Genomic DNA, 19855 nt, shown 5'->3' with positions numbered 1-19855 from the left:
GAACTAGTTAGTAAAGTAGTTAATGTTAATACCTAAGTAATTGAAAAAGTTTCATACTCATTTGAATTGGGTATATACTAAATTTCAACAATGGTGCCCGGGCACCATGGAGCATAAAACAAATTTACTATATATATATATATATATTTATTTATTTATTTCTAGCTCACATGGATATTTGATCTTTATGGTGTTACTGAGCAATTAAGTGGCTGATAATATACATTAAAAACCACACAAGCCAGTAGATGTGCACATAGCTAGAATGTGTTGGTAACCATAAACTAGCTAGCTAGTAGTCATGATCAGAGGGGGGCACAGCACAAATGGCACTATAGTGCATGGCATGTGATGACCTCAGCACAATATTATGCCCCTTTTCCCATAAATTATTCCTGTCTTGTAGTACATCCATCCATCCATTCACTTCCATCCACGGATCAAAGTTGGGCACTGTGCAATCGCCGTTGACGTCTTACCAGCTTCTCTCTCTAAACCCTATTACCACTTAATTAGCACTTAATTACTGAGAGTGAGAGAGATTAGAAGAAGTGATTAGTGTGTGCATTAAATGAGCTTGTCTACCTATATATGAAAGCCACTCTTCTCCTTTGAACATTCTTCTCCTTTTCTTCTTCTTCCTCCTCTCGTCGATCGATCGATCTCCTCCCATCCCATGGTGGTGTCGGCCGCGGCGCGGCGCAACGCCACAAGAGGGGAGGAGGCATGAGAGGATGGTGACGTTGCTCCGGCCGCACCGCCACGCCCATGGGCCGGCCGCCGTCGACGTTCGCCGCCTCCAGCTCACCGTCTTCGGTACGAGAAGAGGAAGAAGAAGAAGCGATAGCAGCCAACACCCGCCGCCGCCGCCGCCGCCATCGCCGCCGTCGTCGTGGTGTTTCCTGAGGTCCATGGCACAGGACCCCTCGCACCCCCACCGCCAGAGCAAGGACACCGCCGCCGCCCCTCCGCCGCCGCCGCCGCCGCAGGAGCAGCCGCAGCATCAGCAACCCGAGCTAATCACGGCGCCGCCGCCTCGCGACGACGTCGCCCACCAGGAGCCCAGCACAAGTAGCAGCAGCGGCGGCGGCGGCACCGACGCCGCCGGCCTGTCGCTGCAGCTCGGGCTCGGCCCGTCGGCGCCGGGCTCGCCGTCGTCGTCTCGTCGGAAACGGCCAAGAACCGACGCCCACCATGAGGCGGCCGCAGGCCCATCAACGTCGGCGGCCGATCCGCAGCTACCGGAGCTGCGGCTGTCGGTGCTCCACCCAGGCCCAGGGCCTTCGTCGTCGGCGTCGGCGGTGGGGGCGGTGGTGGCGGCGGCGCCGCCGCCGCCGGCGCACGAGGCCGGCACGTGGTTCGTGCTCCGGGCGGCGCAGAACCAGTGAGTACACCATGGCCGACGACGATGATCTCCATGAATGGATTAGAGACAATGTGGGTGGTTAGTTCATGCGGTTGCCGTTGATCCATGTTTGCAGGAGGAGGGAGCCGCCATTGCCGCAGATTCCCCGGAGTTTCTTGAGGGTTAGGTTAGTAATTTTTCTCATGCATCTCTACTTCTCTAGTAGCTACTACCTCCGTTCCAAAATATAACAACTTTTGGCTGTCCGGATTGATAGCTAAAAATGCTTATATTTTGAGACGGAGGGAGCAGTAGAAAAGCTAATGATCTTCTTGTTAATTTGTTGATCAACTTCTTGGGTAATTAAATTAGTTTTAATTGATTGATTTTATAGTTTTTGGTCTTGTTGGTGATGGATATTTGTATATGTTTTTGATGATGCCACATTGACTTGGGGGTGTTTGTGTGTGCATGCATGTGTGCACACATGTTGTGTGTGCATGGTGTGGCCAAATTAACAGAGATGGGAGGATGACAGTTAGAGTAGTGATGAGGTACCTGGTTAACAAACTGAGTCTTGAGGATGATTCACAGGTATGTCATGCATACCTAGCTCCCTGCTTATTTTATTTTATTTTATTTTATTTTTGCACTCCTTTGCCTTGTCTTTATGTTTTTTTTTTCATGTTTGTTTTCTTTGAATGAGTGTGGAACAATGTCTGTTGGTTTACTGTTTTCGATTCGTCGCGGTTTTGAGAGTTTCTTAACTAGAGTTATTAGCTTTGTTAGTTTAGTAGTCCCCACTGTGGGTCATGGCCTCATGGGGGCCTCATGGCTCTTGGTAGAAACAAACAATTTTAACCACTGAGCTATAAAAAGGATTAACAAGATTCTAAGAAAATATTAACACATATAAATTAAGTTTTTCAGTTGCTACAGCTATATGCAAAAGTATATATGCAATATACAAAAATTTCGTGGTATCGATCGGGCCCGACACGGCTAAAATAATATGCATCATCATGTTCTTGTGAGAGACTGTCGCTGCCAAGTTCCATAATGGAAGTACATTAATTTGGTTTTTGTGTGGGGGAAATACATTATTTTGTTTTGTGGGGAGAAGCACATCAATTTGTTTTGCGGTGAGAAATACATTATATACACATAATATTAAATATTATCCCCTGTATATATATACATAAATATATCTTCCTGGTATCAGCATATACAGATAGATACAGTAATTTTTTTAGAAAAAAAAACAAGAGGAAAAGTAGTGCAACAATATTAACTCAACTGAGAAAAATGCATGGACTAGAGAGAACAAGTTTCTAGGACAAGTGGCATCCACAAATAAGGGCAGGCCAGAAGGGTGGTTTTGCTACTTGTACTAACCTATTGTCAACAGCCACTTAATTACACTGCATGCCTAGAGCTAGCTAATCTATAGTTATAGTGCATGCATCTGGAAAATTTCGTGGCGTGTTTTATATTAATTAATTACCTTGGAGCTTGTTGCTAGCTTAAGTAGATGATCAATTATAATCGCTGCAGAGAGAGCGCAAAAATATTGGTAGGTGAAAGGAGCTTTAGAGCTACGGACAGTAGTTTGGATGTCGGGATTCCAATAGGTCTTTGTTGTTGTTGTTGTGACAAATTGGTGTAGGTGAAGGGTGTCCGTCCAAGTGTTACATCATGGGTGACCCCCCATGATTAAGGGTCTCTCTCTCTCTCTCTCTCTCTCTCTCTATTTCTCTCTCTCTCTCTCTCTCTCTCTGCGTGATTTTGTTGCTGCTTAAGGTTCCATTTCTTAATTAGTTTCCATTACTTAATTAATTAGTGACCTCACTTACTTAATTAGTTGTGTCTTGGGCATGGACTTGTGTCTCTACCATATTTTGACTGTTTTACAGTCTTAAGGTTATATATATGGTGGTTGGGAGCTTCTGTGTTGGGGAAAGGCACCAAAAAAGGTTCAGCATATATATATATTGCCCATACATGATGGCAAGTTGAAAACATTTCCACAGTTGTTTTGCCTCAAATGAACTTACCAAAGAATTGCCAAATATGTATATATCTATAGTCATGTCCCCTCATCCTGCTGGCCGGCTAGGGGTACCAATGAAAAGCATAATACATTTTTACTGACCTGATTCGGTGAAAATAGCCTATAAATTTCCCAAGTTCAAAATTTAGATCAGATTTAAACTCATGTAATTGCATAAAATTAAGTTAAAATTATCTTCTCTTTAAAAAAAATAACCTATGTAAAAGAAGACACACCTACAATTTATTCGGAATAGGGATAAGAGCACGCGTGGTACCTATATATATAATTTGCGAGAAACCGATGGGAAGTGTGTGAGGGGTATTGAGTTTACTTGAAGATATTACTGTCCCCAAAAAAGGCCAAGTCTCACCTAATGCAATGAAAGTCATGCACCATCCTATATACCACAATGTATGCTTTTGTTTGTGGCATATATATGCCTTCCCAATAAGCTAGCTGACTGAGAAGCTTTGATAGATGGTACTACTAGCTTGCTAGCTTGTAGCTAATTGCCAACATTGCACAAATGTATATCTGCCAGAGATATCAAGAGATCTGATCATCATAATGGCCTCTGGATCCTTGTTGCGACAAGCCGGCCGTGTGGTGGACCTGATTTCAATCTAAGCTAGATGCACAAACTGTAGCAACATTGATCTGATCTGATCTCATCTCATCTATATATGTTCATATTTATTTTTGTTTTTTGCTATATAGTTAGTGGTGAATTTTCTAAAACAAATGTTGTAGCTAGCCATGCATACATGCTACTATAACAGTACCGACATCGATCTCATGCGCATGAAAGCACTTTTTTTTTCTATTAGTTAGTATAGAAATTCCCTATATATATAATTAGCACAGCAACTTCCTAATATTAAGAAATAATTTTATTCAGTGGTAAATGAAAATCCCATCCCATTAAATATATAGATTTTTTTTATAAACACGGATATGTACACTTATGCCCCGTTGAGAGATATTTTCTGCGCACGTGAAACGAGAAAACTCATTAGCACGTGATTAATTAAGTATTAACTATTATAAAATTAAAAATAGATTTATTTGATTTTTAAAACTACTTCTACATAGAAACTTTTTTGTCAAAAACGCACCATATAATAGTTTGAAAAGTATGTTAACAAAAAAGACAAAGTTAAAGTTTAGAGTTAAGAAAAAGAACCGGGCATATAGATATATTGTTTCTCGCATATACTAACTCCATTCCAAAAAATATATATAAGCATTTTACATGTTTTTCCAAAATTGATGTATCCAGTTAGGTGTGTACATATAGAACATAGTACTCGGTACTTGGTCAAAAAGAGAGACCTGCCAGTTTAAAAATCATGTGCTGAAAGGCTGCAAAACTATTCACTGCATACTGGAGTAGATCAAATATTGTCGGTGCTGCATATGCAAATGGGTGGTTGCTGCATGAGAGATAGATGGATGGATCGAACACACTGCAAAGCAGCCTACGCATATCACTCCAACAAAAACAACAACTGGATGCCAATTGCAAAAGGACAAAAACTAATTAAATGTCGTATACAACTTACAAGACATGGGATTCGATCGCAAAAAAGAAAAAAAGAAGTATTTTGCTGGAACAGAAAACTAACTACCTTTTCAATTGTACTATGGACAAAATTGAATATATAGCACAAGAAACTCTCCTGAAAAAGAAAATAAAATGATAAGTCGACTTGACTTTACGAGTACTCGGCCAAGTATTTAAAATTGGATAATTAATAGCAAGACGTACAAACCATTATATATAGGAGTATTTTGTGTAAATTAACTCACGTGTCTACAGTAAGTTATATAAATATAGTTCAATTGGGCCATTATGATAGCGCTTGACGAATCTTTACAGCAAGTGCTATCTGATTCCAAATCCAAATAGAGTTAATGATTCCTTAGCCCTACATTGTACTACTACCTTTTTCTTCTTGATACATACACCTTTTATTGTACAGACATTAATTGCGTTTTTTAATTAGTGTATAGGACAAAAAAAGGATGTAGTGCAATAATACTTCTGAAATCCTGAAATCTATTAATTTATTAAATATTTAAACACAATTATAAATGCTATATACATTTTTTTTCTTTCGCACACAGATCAATTCATAGTACATCTTTTAGTCGTGGAGCCCAAAATACACACTGGCCACACACGTACTACCTTATTGTAATCTTAATAAATATGTTGTAGTAGACCTATATGCTTATTCCTATTAATTGAAAATTTTATACATCAATTCCAACAGCTGGATCTTTTCTGACACAAACTTCAAAATGAGTGGATGACAAAAAAGAACTTACAGATATATCTGTGATCACCACCGGAAGAAAACCATGAATAACAGTTGCAATATAAAGGCTGTCATGTGGTGCACCGAAAAAATTGTACATAAAATAAAATCGAGCACTGCTACATACTAAAATTTTCTTATAGAACTCTTAAAAACAATATCTTAACCGGTCAATTTAATTAACTAGATAGAAATTATAGAAAATCTAGATGTACGTACTTATAACAGGTCTCTCATACAAGATACTATCGGTTACAGCAGAATCAAAAGATGTGACACGTAGTCATAGTACATAAGAGTTAAATATATAGACTTTTCCAATAAAATCAACCTTTCGATTTTTTTATTAGAGTATTTACAAAACTGAGTCCCCACCGGTAAAGCTATATCGACTTTTATATAGATTCAAAATAAACTTGTCAAAATTTCCCTGATAGGTCTTCCTCATTGATTTCTTAACTTGCGTTCACCTTAACTACCAATATACCCTTGTGCATTAAATTCAGGTTTTGGCTAAGCTGATATATGGAACTTGGGATAATAAGGAAATGAATTCTGTAACGATCTTTTCAATATAATAACGTATTTTTTTCTGATTTATTAACAGCACTCCTCCCTAGCTATCTAGTTAGCCTCTAGAATAAAGGCTACACAAAACATCATTATTTTTCATGAAAGGGACACGTCATTTTTGTTTTGTTTTAGCTGTGCATGCTTACACATTAAAAATGTATCATAAAAATGTCAAAATACTACTTTCTACTAAATTGTATTGATTGTTTTATTGTTCAGTCGTTATCCTGCGTTGCTAATTAATCACACACACTTTCAAAATGCTCTATGCATATATTGATCTATCTAGAGTGGTAGTTGAGCCATGCATGTACAGAGACCCTTTGTTTTATGTTTGGACATCTTCTAGTAGGTGGCCCATTCATCTTTGCCATCTCTCATCTTTTTTTTTTCTTGTCTCCTTTCCTTCTTTCCTGCTTTCCTTTAGTTAGACACACTGACCTTGGCTTTTGAAGGATTATTCATATTCTGTACATTCATTTACACAAGCTTAGGCATTTTTGTAGCGAGTTAACAAGCACGCATTCATATATACTCCCTCCGTTTTTAATAAATAACACCATTGACTTTTGAATACATGTTTGACCATTCGTTCTATTCAAAAAAAAATTTATGCAAAAGCATAGGATATAAATTATACTTAAAGTACTTTTAGTAATAAAACAACTTACAATAAAATAAATTGTAATTACATAAAATTTTGAATAAAACGAATGGTCAAACGTGTGCCTAAAAGTCTACAGTGTCATCTACTAAAAACGAAGGTAGTATATATCTCTTTTTTTTTCTCAAAACTTAACGAGTTAATGAGATGGTGTACTCTAATATTTAAGAGGAGGAAAATTCAAACTACAAAGAAAGCAAAGTATGGAAAATTAAGGGACATTGGAGGATATGTGTGCTAGGGGCGGTGTATGTATGCGTCTTTCGTGTAATTATAAAAGAAGACGTTGGATGATTTATATTATATATTGATAGACATTGTAAAAGGTGCAATTAGCCATGTTAATAATACCGCTAGCTCATCACGTACGCTTTAAGTGAGTTATCGGTATTAAAAACATTTCGACCCTAATCTAAAAGTTCAAGGCGTATATTAAAATTGGAAGGTTGCTTATAACTTTATTCAACACCTCAATAAGCTCAAGGCCCTTCATCTCCAATTTAATTTTATGTAATTGTACCCAAAACTTGATTTTCTTTGGTCTAAGCACATGCACTCAATAAACTTAATTACCTGCCATCGAAAACCTTTAGTTTATTATTTTTTATGAAATATGAAACTTACAAAATTTTAGCAAAAAAACATATAGGATATATTAGTTCATAATTTTACATAAAAAGATTCGTATTATGTGGGACATAAAAATTAAACAGATAATTATTTATTCCAGAAACTAAAATAACTATGTTTATGATTTTTTTATATAATCATATTATTTTACTGAAGGTGTATAACCTATCAGCTGTAAATTAAGTTTAACTGTCCTCGCAAAAGAAAAGTTAGATTATATTTTTTCTTGTACAAACACGTAAAAGTTTTACACGTTGATATATTAGCAAAAGAAAAGATTTTTACAACTACAACACACTGGGCTAACTAGGAGGAAATCGGGCCCCAAACAGCAAGAGGAAAAGTGAAAAGACAAGGTCATGCATACGTTTTTATTGAGATCGATAATTTCATCTTGAATACACGGTTGACGATCGAAGGAATATCCAATAATTGTGAATTAACTTGACACAAACCTAGTGATCACTTGGCGTAATCAAGGTCAAACGTTGGTACGCTGTTGTAAGTTAAACCAGTAAGCCACACACAACAGGCCACACACTACGAAGTGGACGTCATAGCTTTATTAGCCACTTTGAGCTGTCAACTATCACTGCACTAGCTCCCTACGTACCATGCCACTGCCCAGATCGATCACGACTAGAGCCTAACGTTCTCCTGATTAGAACATACATTTTCTTTTTCGAAAGCGCAAAAAGCATTACACGTCAATATATTAAAAGAAGGGAGGTTCAATTACACATTGCAACCAGTCAGGAGACCATTGCCAAGGGATTTTTCTAGCAACAAAAAGACCATTGCCAAGGGATTTTTCTAGCAACAAGTTTTCGATAAGCCACTTTGACCACCTTGTGTAATATAGAAATTGTTCATGATATATTTTCTCTAAAAACTATGTTACTAACAAAATATAGTTTTCAAAAAAAAAATCCTAATATATCCAAGTACAGTATTTATATACACTAATAGTAATTAAGCACCAAATGCTAGATAAATTTTAAAGGGAGTATAGGTATATAAATATATGGAAATTAAGGCTTATTTGGCACATATCTAGATCCAAGATTTTATTTTTAGCTGAGTATTTCTAGATCTGGATATATGATTACATTGATAATTTAGGTATGAATCATTTTGTTCCTATTCCAGATGAAACATAATTTTTGAAACCACTTGCAAACTTCAAACCCAACGTAGATTTGAGACCTGAATCTATACCAAACTAAATAAAACCAGATTAAAATTAAGTGAGTGCGCGCACGCGTGCGTGAGTCGAGGGACAGATCGATCGAGCTGCGTGACGCCCGCGTACGTAAGTCATGATCAGCCATATATGTTGGAGCTTTCACGGGTGAATGGACGTCAGACCTAACGCACAATATATACACACCAGCAGCAGCAGCGCCAAACCCTGCTCTATATATCCGGTTAGATGTAAAGACCGACCGAGAAAAATAAATTAACCCTCCTTAGAAAAAAAAAACAGCAGCAGCAGCAATAAGAGCAGGTACAATAGCAGGCTATAAGCCAGCAATAAATATATTTTAAAAAGATAAAGAAAGAGAGAGAAGAGCAACGGGCTACAGATTTGTAGCCAGCTACAGCATGGACTCCAAGACGTAATGTGTGTATGACAGGTAGGACCAGATATTAAAAGTATACTAAGCGACTATTGTACGAATTAGCTATTACATTGGCTATAAATGATTTGGAGATAGTAGTTGGCTATACCATTGAACTTGCTCTAAGCAGTGCATATTACCTCTCTCCATCGTTGCATATACAATAGCTATAGCTTATGCATGCATGCAAGCAAGTTGTGCAACGTGCCATGGCGATGACGATGCATGTCGTAGTTATCGCCATGCATGTCTGCTGAAAAGAAATATATATAATGGTACTTAAGCTAAGGCAATTACAGTGGTAATTCTTTATATCATGCTCTTGCCAGATTAATTAACACACGCTGACAATTAATCATCATGGGGCCGGTACATATATAGTTTGTGTTTGTAGGGTCAACTAACTAATAGTACTATTAACAGTAGTACCAGTGTACTAATTAACAGTAGTACCAGTTATATATATTAATTAATTGTTACTATCATTAATCTATAGCTATATGTTCCTTTTTTTACGGGTTGATGCACACGTTAACTAACGCTTTTGGAATCGTGCATGCGTGCGTGCGTGGTAGTACAGCCTAGCTAAGCTAGCTTTACTTTTAGGCTGTGTTTAGAGCAAGTTTAATAGTATAGCCCACTGCTAATTCCAATTCATCTATAGCCAATCTAATAGCCAATTCATACAATAGTTGCTTACTATACTATTAATATATGGTTCTACCTGTCATACACGCATTGTGTCTTGGAGTCCGTGCTGCAGCTGGCTACAGATCTGTAGCCCGCTGTTCATCTCTCTTATCTTTTATTTCATTAAAATATGTTTACAGCTGGCTAATAGCCTGCTATTGTACCTGCTCTTAGGGGGTGTTTGGGAGAGAGGGGCTAAACTCAAAAACATAAGTCTCTCCCTTAGGGACTTACTCCCACCGTCAAAAAAAAAAAAGACAAACCCTGGTTTCCGTGCCCAACATTTGACCGTCCGTCTTATTTGAAAGAATTATGAAAAAAATTAAAAAGATAAGTCGCATATAAAATATTAATCATGTTTTATCATCTAACAACAATGAAAATATGAATTATAAAAAAAATTCATATAAGACGGACAGTCAAAGTTGGACACAGAAATCCAGGGTTTGCCTTTTTTTTGGACGGAGGGAGTATGTTTTTGAGTTTAGCCCCTCTCTCCCAAACACCCCCTTAGATTGGCCCAAAGTTTAAAATTTGGTTGAAATTGAAGACGATGTGACTGAAATGTTGTATGTATGAAAGGTTTGATGTGATGAAAAGTTGGAAGTTTGAAAAAAAAACTTTGGAACTAAACACACCTTTAAAGAGATGAACAAAATGCCCGAAATTCGGTGGTGGCTACTCCATTATTGTAGTGGGATTAATTACTTACTGATCGAGTACGTGCATCATCGATCATCACCGGATCATACTCCCTCCATACTTATATATAAGTAAGTCGTTTAAGACAATGTTTAAGCCAAACCTTGAGAATATAAATCATAAATAACTCTCAAGTTGTTGAGTTTAAAAATGTAAAAATTATACGTATAGATTTGTCTTGAAAAATACTTTCATAAAAACATACTTATATCACTTTTCAATAAATATTTTTATAGAAATAAGAAATCAAAATTGTGTTTTGGAGACAATATCGCTGTTCTAAACAACTTCTTTTCGAGTATGGAGGGAGTACATGTTCTCTTATTCTTAATTAATTAATTAATCTAGTACTATAATATTAGGAAGTCTCGTACAGTACCTAGCTAGTTGTAAGGAGTAACCACTAAATATAGTTTTCTCCCCCGGTCGAGATGATTAAATATGAGTTAATTCAAGGTGTTTTGACTTCAAAGAATATAAAACGCACAAACACATACGACAAATTAAGCACAAATAATTAAGATCGAACGAGATCACAATTAAGGAAAAAGGGTTAATTTATGACACATGCATGTCCCTTTAATTATTTCAAAAAATAGATGCATTATTTGCAAGCTAGCCTAGCTAGCCGTTTGATATTGTTCTTTCGAATTTGAACAGGTATTTTTTAAACACTGTTTAATTAGTTAGTCCTAGCTAGAGCATGAGAAGTCCCTATCACAGGCACTAGCATATACTAATATAATTGTTATATGTTCATGGATATATGTTTCTCCCTCCGAGCTATTATATTACTTGCATGTCTAGCTAATCACCAACGCCCATGGGTAGTCACAAAATTCAAACGAGGATTTTGATTTTGGATTAACTTAATTTAAAGGTACCTAAGTAAAGAAATGTGTACGTATATCTGCTCAGTCCCTAAATTAAAAGACCATATTTGTAGCTATGCACTTAGACGAAGTAATTGTTCGATCAGGTGCATAGCCAGAAATGAATTCTTTACGACGGAGAGCAGCAAACTTAATTTGACATGTCAGGAAATTGTTGGTCCATTAGACCTAATTGGATTTCTACAAGTAAAAAAAAATCCAATTTGGTGCATAATTAATACATTTATTTGAGAATTCAACTGAAAAATTATTGAAAACAATCCATTTTAAAACCGTATAGGAGAATAGTACATAGTAGCAATTAAAGATGTAGCTAGATAGGGTAAACGGGGTGTAGCCAATGGGATCGAGGTCCTTAATTTATTGTGACTATCTCGATCGACCATATATATTTGAGAGCAACTAATTAACGTCTAATTCACCAACTTGTCCTTGATCCAGCTAGGTTAGGTCGATCTTTGAGTTTGAAAATCACTTGGTCGTCGATCGTACACTGAATTCTCCATGCTCGAAAGCCTCAGCAGTAGCAATCGACAGGTGATGAATGGTTACCAAGTATACCAACCACCACGACATTTTATTCTAATCAGTTTATTGTGAGTGTTTTTGTTAGCTATAGGGCTGTCAAAAAAATAATCTCGACTTCTGAATAATATTTAAACAAAGATCAAGCCTTGGACAAATTATAAGCTCGCAAATCTATTGACTTCTCAAGCTCGATGCGGGCGTATATGCAAAAGCGATCCACGTAGTAGCCCAACATGATTTTTTGAAACATGTTGACACAAGTTTCCAAATGAACCAAATTTTGTTGTATTCCTGAAAATTTCATGTGAAATATTCCTACATTTCAAAGATGAGCACATTACAAACTTGATTAATTAATAAGGGTTTTCACAGAGAATATTAGTAGTATCAAGGATGTTCATGCTATTCCTGCTAATGGGTTGCCAGATAAGGTTATATTACATTATAGAGTACACACCAATATAACCTCACTATAAAAGATCCAAAGGCCCCACAAAGTACAGGCCATTGACTAGAATAATTTAACCTCTACTCCCTCCGTCCAAAAAAAACCCCAATCTAGGATCTGTCCAGATTCGTTGTACTAGATTGTGTCCCATTGAAGTCCTAGGTTGGTTTTTTTTTATGGAGGGAGTACAATATATATAATTGTTACATATAGGGTTCACTAATTCCCTGAAAATATTGTGTCTGTAACGCTCTATAACAAAATTTGTGTATTAATTATTTTGTTTCAAAATTATCTTAAGTATCTTGTACGTACGTATATGGAATACCTGCTGCTTAAAAGTGAGGGAAAATAAAAAAAAAGATAGTATTCTCTAACTGCCCTTGTTAATTATAAATACTTGCATGTTACTTGGCTGCCTCTTGTCTATATATGACTAGCTCGTGGCATGATTATTTTTAGTTTTACTGTAAAATTGAAATGTCTTATGAATTTCCAAAATTAAGGATCATTTTTTCTTTCTTGTCGTATTACTTTAATTATTTAGTACTGTTTAGTAAAAATAACATAGTATCGTATGGAACCAACTCAATTTCAGTTAATTAATTAGGGAATCAGAATATTATGCATTTTTTTCTACGTTTCAAATAATTTGTGATCATCATTTATTTGCCATCAAATTTGACATATCCTTGGACGTGCTAGCTATATATAGCTAGCTAGCTGGTCCTCCTCACACATCATGCTACAGTACGCCGCGATTCGCTGTTCACCAATCGCAACCAGCTATATTATAGCTTGACGAAGAAATTAGTACCATATATATACAACTAATTATATATGGTCCCTATATATTAGTATTATTTTGATACTATACGATCGACTAAGAGTGTGTTAGCGAAGAAGTAGCGTCGCTGTGTCGCATTCTGCCTTAATTACGTAGGGAGCGAAATGATGAGATGAGAGATCGTTGTTGTACTTGTATATTCCCCACCGACACAGCAGCCTCCCTCATTGGTGACACTGTGCATGGGGCAGCGACCCTGTAGGAAATTAATCAATTAATTCAATTAGCTGGTACTCCCCCCATACTCATAAAGAAAATCGTTTAGGACAGCGATACGGTTTTCAAAACACAACTTTGACTTCTTATTTTTATAAAAATATTTATTGAAAAGTGATATATGTATACTATTATGAAAGTATTTTTCAAGACAAATCTATACATATAATTTTTACATTTTCAAATTCATCAACTTAAGAGTTATTAATAATTTATATTCCTAAGATTTAACTTAAACATTGTCCTAAACGACTTACTTTATGAGTATGGAGGGAGTATATGTAGGGGTATTATATTAGCTTGCTAGATATATATATAGAGAGATGATTGAACAACTAACAATTGTGTTTAGAAAAAGTACTAATTAACACCTGTAATTTATAAGGATTTATACTATTGGATATTTTGGAGTAAAATGAAGTTTATATGCATCTAATTATTTTCTTAATTAATCTGTAGTGCCTTTTGGTTTCTTGTCATTTTGCGAGTTTTTACTGACAGTCCTATGAGCTGTAAATGGTGTAATTAATAATTAGTTATATAGCTTCTTATGAATTAAATGTCAGCAATTCTTTAACTATTTTTTAAATATCTTCTCTTAATTAAGAGAATATATGATGCATGTACTAGCTCGATATACATCACACTCACGCAATTAAAATTATTGGAGACATCAAATATCTAGCTATATATGTGAGTGCAAAATTGCAAATACACAATTGCTTTCTAAGTATGCATAAATATGTCTAGGACTTGAATATCTTAATTACAGGTTGTGTGCACCCTGCACGCTGTTAGCCGCTAGCTAGAACATCACACAAACCGGCCAGCTTCTAGTGCCACTCAATTCTTTAGTTGCTCCATTGCTTGCAAATTATCTCACAAGCACCCTTTCCAAATATGACTGTATAATTAACTAACCCTAATATACTTTTTTAGGGTCCCTAACTATTAACCGTATGTTTTACTTCCTCCGTTTTGCAATGTACTCCCTCCGTTTCACAATATAAGTCATTTTTAGCATTTCTCACATTCATATTGATGTTAATGAATATATATATATATATATATATATATATATATATATATATATATATATATATATATATATTTCTAGATTCATTAACATCAATATGAATGTGGAAAATACTAGAATGACTTACATTGTGAAACGGAGGAAGTAATACGTAATACTTTCTAGCGTTGCCTAAATTCATATAGATTTTAATAAATCTAATATATCTATGTGTCTAGATTTATTAACATTTATATGAATGTGGACAATACTAGAAAGTCTTATATTATGAAACAGAGGGAGTATGTACTATTGTTGTCTCATAAACTAGCCAAAAAAATTTTTCTGAAGCTTAATTTGTACACAATAGATTGAGTTTATTTTAATATAGCGGGGCATCATATACTGTTTTCTTCCCTTCATTCTTAATCTCTAAATAAACTATAAAAATCCTTATATTTAAAAACGGACATAGCGTTAATCATATAATGTGCGCGTTCATGTATCTCTTTTCTGTAGAATCCTACTTCATTTTCTCGTTTCGAAGTCATGTTATCGGCCTTAAATTAAAGTAACTAAACAGTCCTGTACGTAGCGAGCTCATCTACAATTTTCCTTTTTTTCCCCCAAGAGCGATTAGTTTTTTCGTGGTATATATATTAGCAAGCATAATTTCAGTTTTTTTTTAAAAAAAAACAAACATATCAATTCAGCTATCTGAAGGCTTTACACTAAAAGTGTGTATAATTCAGTATATAATTGTGAGAACAGTCCTCTAAAGATATAGTTTTTTTTACATGTTCGTTGAATTGATTAACGAGGGTAAACTTTCAAAATCTTTGATTCCATGCCATTGAACATGCATATCTGAAAAGTATGTCTGTAAAATATACAAGGCTAGTAGTTGAGTTGTGATCGATCATGAACGATTTTAATTAGTGCGTGGCGGCTTCCATTTAACCATAGCATGTTTATATGTACATATACATGTATTGGTCCACCACTACAAATACCTTTCTGCATGCATGCCAACTCTGCATGCATTTATAATTGTGTACTAACCTCACTTTATTAGTTTAGCTCATCATCATTATTATAGCTGATGAGATATATAGTAGTAGTATCTATTATTGGTTCCACCTTGAATGGTGCCCTAACGTTCTTATACCTGGTGATCACTCTCGATGACTTATATATACGTGCATGTAGGTGTGGTACTGCTGCAATGCACTTTACCTAATTCAATTCGAAAAGGTAAGAGAGGCTACATATATATAATTGTAGCAAATTAATTGTTATTTGAAGTGTTCTAAAAATAAAACGGAATACATTGCTGTGAAATACTCCCATTTGTAAATTAAACTATATTTTTTAGTCGCCAAAGTATTTTTGTAAGATGATTATTATGCGTGTGTATATAGTACATAAATATGGTTCTATTGTGTCACGCCTGCTTATGGATTTTTATCTAGTTTTTTTTATAAACCTAACTTAATTAAGATACCATGAATATCAAGGAATATTGCAGAGAACAAGAAGAGTACATATCGGGTTTTAGAAAAAAAAATTTCTAAAGAGCACTACTAGATGAGTTGTTTTAATTGTTTAAAGATGTGTTTAATTCTATTAGATATTATACTAATAGAAAAATAAATTTACAAATAAGTATTTATTTATCACAATGATAGGGACATGTACAATGAGAGCCCGAGAGAGAGAGACAAGTATCTACTCCAGGCACTAGTACTTCCCATCTTTCCTAAACATAGGTGTTTTGCGCCTCTTTGTTTGTTTCCCCAGAAAATGTGGCCCATAATACTGTACCATATCTGTCACCGGTCCAGTGACACGCAACTCACAACTTGCACAGGGTTGTCGGTGAAGAGGCCCTGTCCTAAAATGGTACTCATCTTTCTGAAATTTTACACGATATATAATATCAAAGTAAATGAAATTAAATAGAGCAGAGGTATGACCGATCGAGATAAGAAAGTAAAAGTCGTTATATGCTGTAACAAATTTTGAACCCTATAAGTTGCTATATTTTTGGCAACTTCCTAGATTTACCAAAAATACGTCGAATTGAAACTTAATTGTGTTTATTGATCTCTTCAAGAATCGTAAAATAACTTGTAGAAATTGGGGGCACCTTCACTGTATTAACATAAGAATTAAAGTGGCCTTAGAAAGGCACAAGAATCGTGTGAAATTCATGGCTCCTAAGCGTGCAGCTAAGCCATCTTTACTGGTTCCCTCCTAAAACGTTTGATTGAAAGTTTGAAACCAGTTTCAGGGCGAGTGACGTCTTTTTTTTTTATTTTTTTTAGATAAGGATATGGAACTTAGCCCCGGAAACAACCCAATCTAAAATTCGCTCTATATCCAACCGGATATATACGGCCATTGAAATAGGGAACTTAGCCCCAGAAACAACCCAATCTAAAATTCGCTCCATAGAAGATTTGAACTTAGGACTTTAGGGTACTACTCAGGCCACTGTAACCACTAGGCTACATGCCCTTTTGTAAGAGACACGTCTACTAGGCGACAAGGCAGCATCATTTGCCAAAGATATTGTAGTATAAACAGCTAGGATTAGGTGGATGGGTTCCGGCCTCCTAACAAACATCTCAATCGAGATCGACAGTGCCCTTCCTGGGCACTACTACTAACCCATCTCTTGATTTCTGCGTTATATATTTGCACTTCCCTTTTGGGCCTTTTCAATCCTCCAACCTCAAAGTAAACAAAGAAGCCCTTTCGTGCATTGCGTGTGTGAACTTTGTTATTAGTATAATAAAATGAATTAACTGGAGTGTTAGGAATTCAGGACCTGAAGGATTCCTTACTGGATTCGGATAATCAACCCTGTATTGCTCTGGGTCCAGATGCATTGAACTGCACCAACAAAATAGTTTACACAAAACTATTAAATTAACGGTAAAACGAAGACATTATATATATAGTCTAAGAATACAACAAACTAAGCTTAATACAAGTGTGCCCCACTCATTAGCTCCTATATTTTTTTTCCTCTTTTCCCTCTCCTCTGCCCTTGACTCTCTGTCTGGCTAATGGCTATATCCATGAATCAGTAAAGGATATCGTCCACATTGAGATGTTTGTAAAACTTGAAGGAAATAAGTTGCCAAAATATTCCTGGTTCCCAAATTATATGTATACATATAAAAATTAGGCTCTTACTTTTCCTATTGCTCTGATGTCTGAGCGGAACAAACCATGATATAACAGTGAATTACTTGTTCCAAACTGTGGATATATTGAGCTGTGATATTATTTCAATAATCATTGCCAGTAATTCATTCAATGAAAAATTTGATAGCCCAGATCACCAAGAACCATCAACATTTATTTTCCCTTGACATGGAAAAACAAAAAACTATTTCAAACTAGAAATTTAGCAGAGTACACATTTCAGTCTTTTTCTTGATAATATGTTATTACTGGTTGTACAGTCAAGAGTGGTAGCAGTGGCAACAGAGTTCACAGTACAAGTGCATTGATATATATGTGGATTTATGTGCAGTTAGAGATTACCTGTCGAGGGCAGCGCCTTCCTCTGGAGATGACACTGCAACACGTCCGCGACACCATCTGGCGCACCCCGCCGGCAGAGGCTGCAGCGGTTTTGCCGGCCCCCGGCTCGCTGAGCACAAACCAGGTCATGACGTTGAATTACGGCAGGAGCTAGCACCTGGAGAGAACAGGACACCGACAGACAGACACAGCAAATTTTCACATTGTAATTAGTTTTCACAGCCCACACAGGCACTGATCCCCCCCCCCCCCCCCCCCCCCTTTTTTTCCCTCCCCTAACATCTAATCCTCACCACACAATTCAATGAGAAAGAATAGCATTACACCCAAGGATACTAGATTATAGGTAACACCCAAATGTAAGTGTACTTCAAAAACCCTGAGAAATAATTCTTTCATATTTATTTAACTCCAATATATTATTTTTGTTACAATCACATTGCTTCCGTATGCAATTCCTCTTACCTTTTTCCAAATATATGGAAGTGCAGCAAGTCCAGAATCTCATATGTCCATTTATTAATCTGTTAATAGAATTTTTGCACCTGAGAAGGGAGAAAAGAAAGGTATAAGATCCAGCCTTACTACAATGCTCAGGACTTTTTGTATCTGTAACAGAAAGAAACTTTTGGTACAAAAGATTTAAAAAAAATGCAGACGATGACCTAATGATGTCGCAATGTAGCACAATGGAAGTGCCATGAAGCAGCATCCTAGTGTTCAGGTAGCATGTCAGGATCAATGAAAGAGAGTGCAAATGGGCAGTACGAAGTCAGCATCAAAGACAAGGAAGTGCAAACGATTACTCACAAGTCAAGATACAAACGAGAGGAATACAAGCAAGCATAAGTGCATAACCAAGCATAGATCAGAGTATCTATGACAGCTACAGACAGGTCAAAATATAATAAACAAAATGTAACAATGAAAAAGTTAATTAATGGATGGAGACCCGCAAAATTAAACCTTTTCTAATAAATAAGGAAGAACCCCAATTACTCCCTTCAAATATTTTGCCTGAATATTTAGCCTTGCAAATTATTTTTCGGTTTACTCTACCCATAAACTACTAAAATGGACTCACTTTACCCTCTAATGATATTTCTCTTTTTTTTCTGTTTATCTTTATACAGGTTTATTATATATGGCACAATCAAAATTTTCACTTAAAACATGTTTTCTGTCAGGATAAATTAAAAAAAAATTCTATCAGGGAGCAAAGTGAGTCTTTTTTAGAAATTCAAAGCGTCAAATGAATCAAAAAATATTTAAGGGGTTAAGTGCTAATATTTTGGGGGTAATATGGTTTTTTTTTCCCAATAAACAAGTAAATGGAGCATTATATTGCAGCCAACATACGTTGGAACATAAACATCGTTTGAAATAAAGTAGTGTTAGCCAGCAGACACAACTCCAATACAGAGGTCTCACCGACAGAGGATGCAAGGATATACTATGACATAGTACTTACTGACTGTAGTAAACATAGTTAAGAACCTTTGATGTAGCATGCTAGGAATGAGTAAGACAAAGTTGAGGCAGGTGGGGGTAGGTCCCATTTAACAGAAGACAAAGCACCAATACTAGTGAGAAGCACCTGCTATAGTCCTCACCGACAGTTGATGAAAAGAAAAGGATGAAATAACTGATAAAAAAAATGAAATTTTAATTGATTGGCTAGTACCAGCTAAAAGTAACTTGGTAGTACCAGCAAGATACTTCCATCCAAGTGGCTTTCACTACAGGAATA

At 36.0% G+C, this 19855-nt stretch overlaps 1 protein-coding gene across 1 annotated transcript; it reads left to right on the top strand.

Moving 5' to 3' along the window:
- The first annotated feature begins 613 nt into the window (after positions 1-613).
- LOC127756687 (protein LAX PANICLE 2-like) lies at positions 614-18554 on the top strand. Its single transcript, XM_052282050.1, has 4 exons — positions 614-1384; positions 1482-1532; positions 1867-1939; positions 18095-18554. The coding sequence occupies exons 1-4, from the start codon at positions 735-737 to the stop codon at positions 18257-18259; spliced, it is 939 nt and encodes a 312-aa protein (XP_052138010.1). The 5' UTR covers positions 614-734; the 3' UTR covers positions 18260-18554.
- Positions 18555-19855: the final 1301 nt, after the last annotated feature.

The sequence above is a fragment of the Oryza glaberrima genome, chromosome 12 (assembly GCF_000147395.1).
Source record: "Oryza glaberrima chromosome 12, OglaRS2, whole genome shotgun sequence".
Lineage (NCBI taxonomy): Eukaryota > Viridiplantae > Streptophyta > Magnoliopsida > Poales > Poaceae > Oryza > Oryza glaberrima.
Note: the sequence above shows the minus strand (reverse complement) of the source record. Positions and strands in the feature narration are given on the sequence as shown.

Excerpts from the sequence above, each read along its gene's own strand:
- LOC127756687 (XM_052282050.1), top strand. The coding sequence starts at position 735 with ATGGTGACGTTGCTCCGGCCGCACCGCCACGCCCATGGGCCGGCCGCC. Across the intron at positions 1,385-1,481 it reads CTCCGGGCGGCGCAGAACCA|GAGGAGGGAGCCGCCATTGC; the intron begins GTGAGTACACCA and ends CCATGTTTGCAG. Across the intron at positions 1,940-18,094 it reads GTCTTGAGGATGATTCACAG|TTAGAGATTACCTGTCGAGG; the intron begins GTATGTCATGCA and ends ATTTATGTGCAG.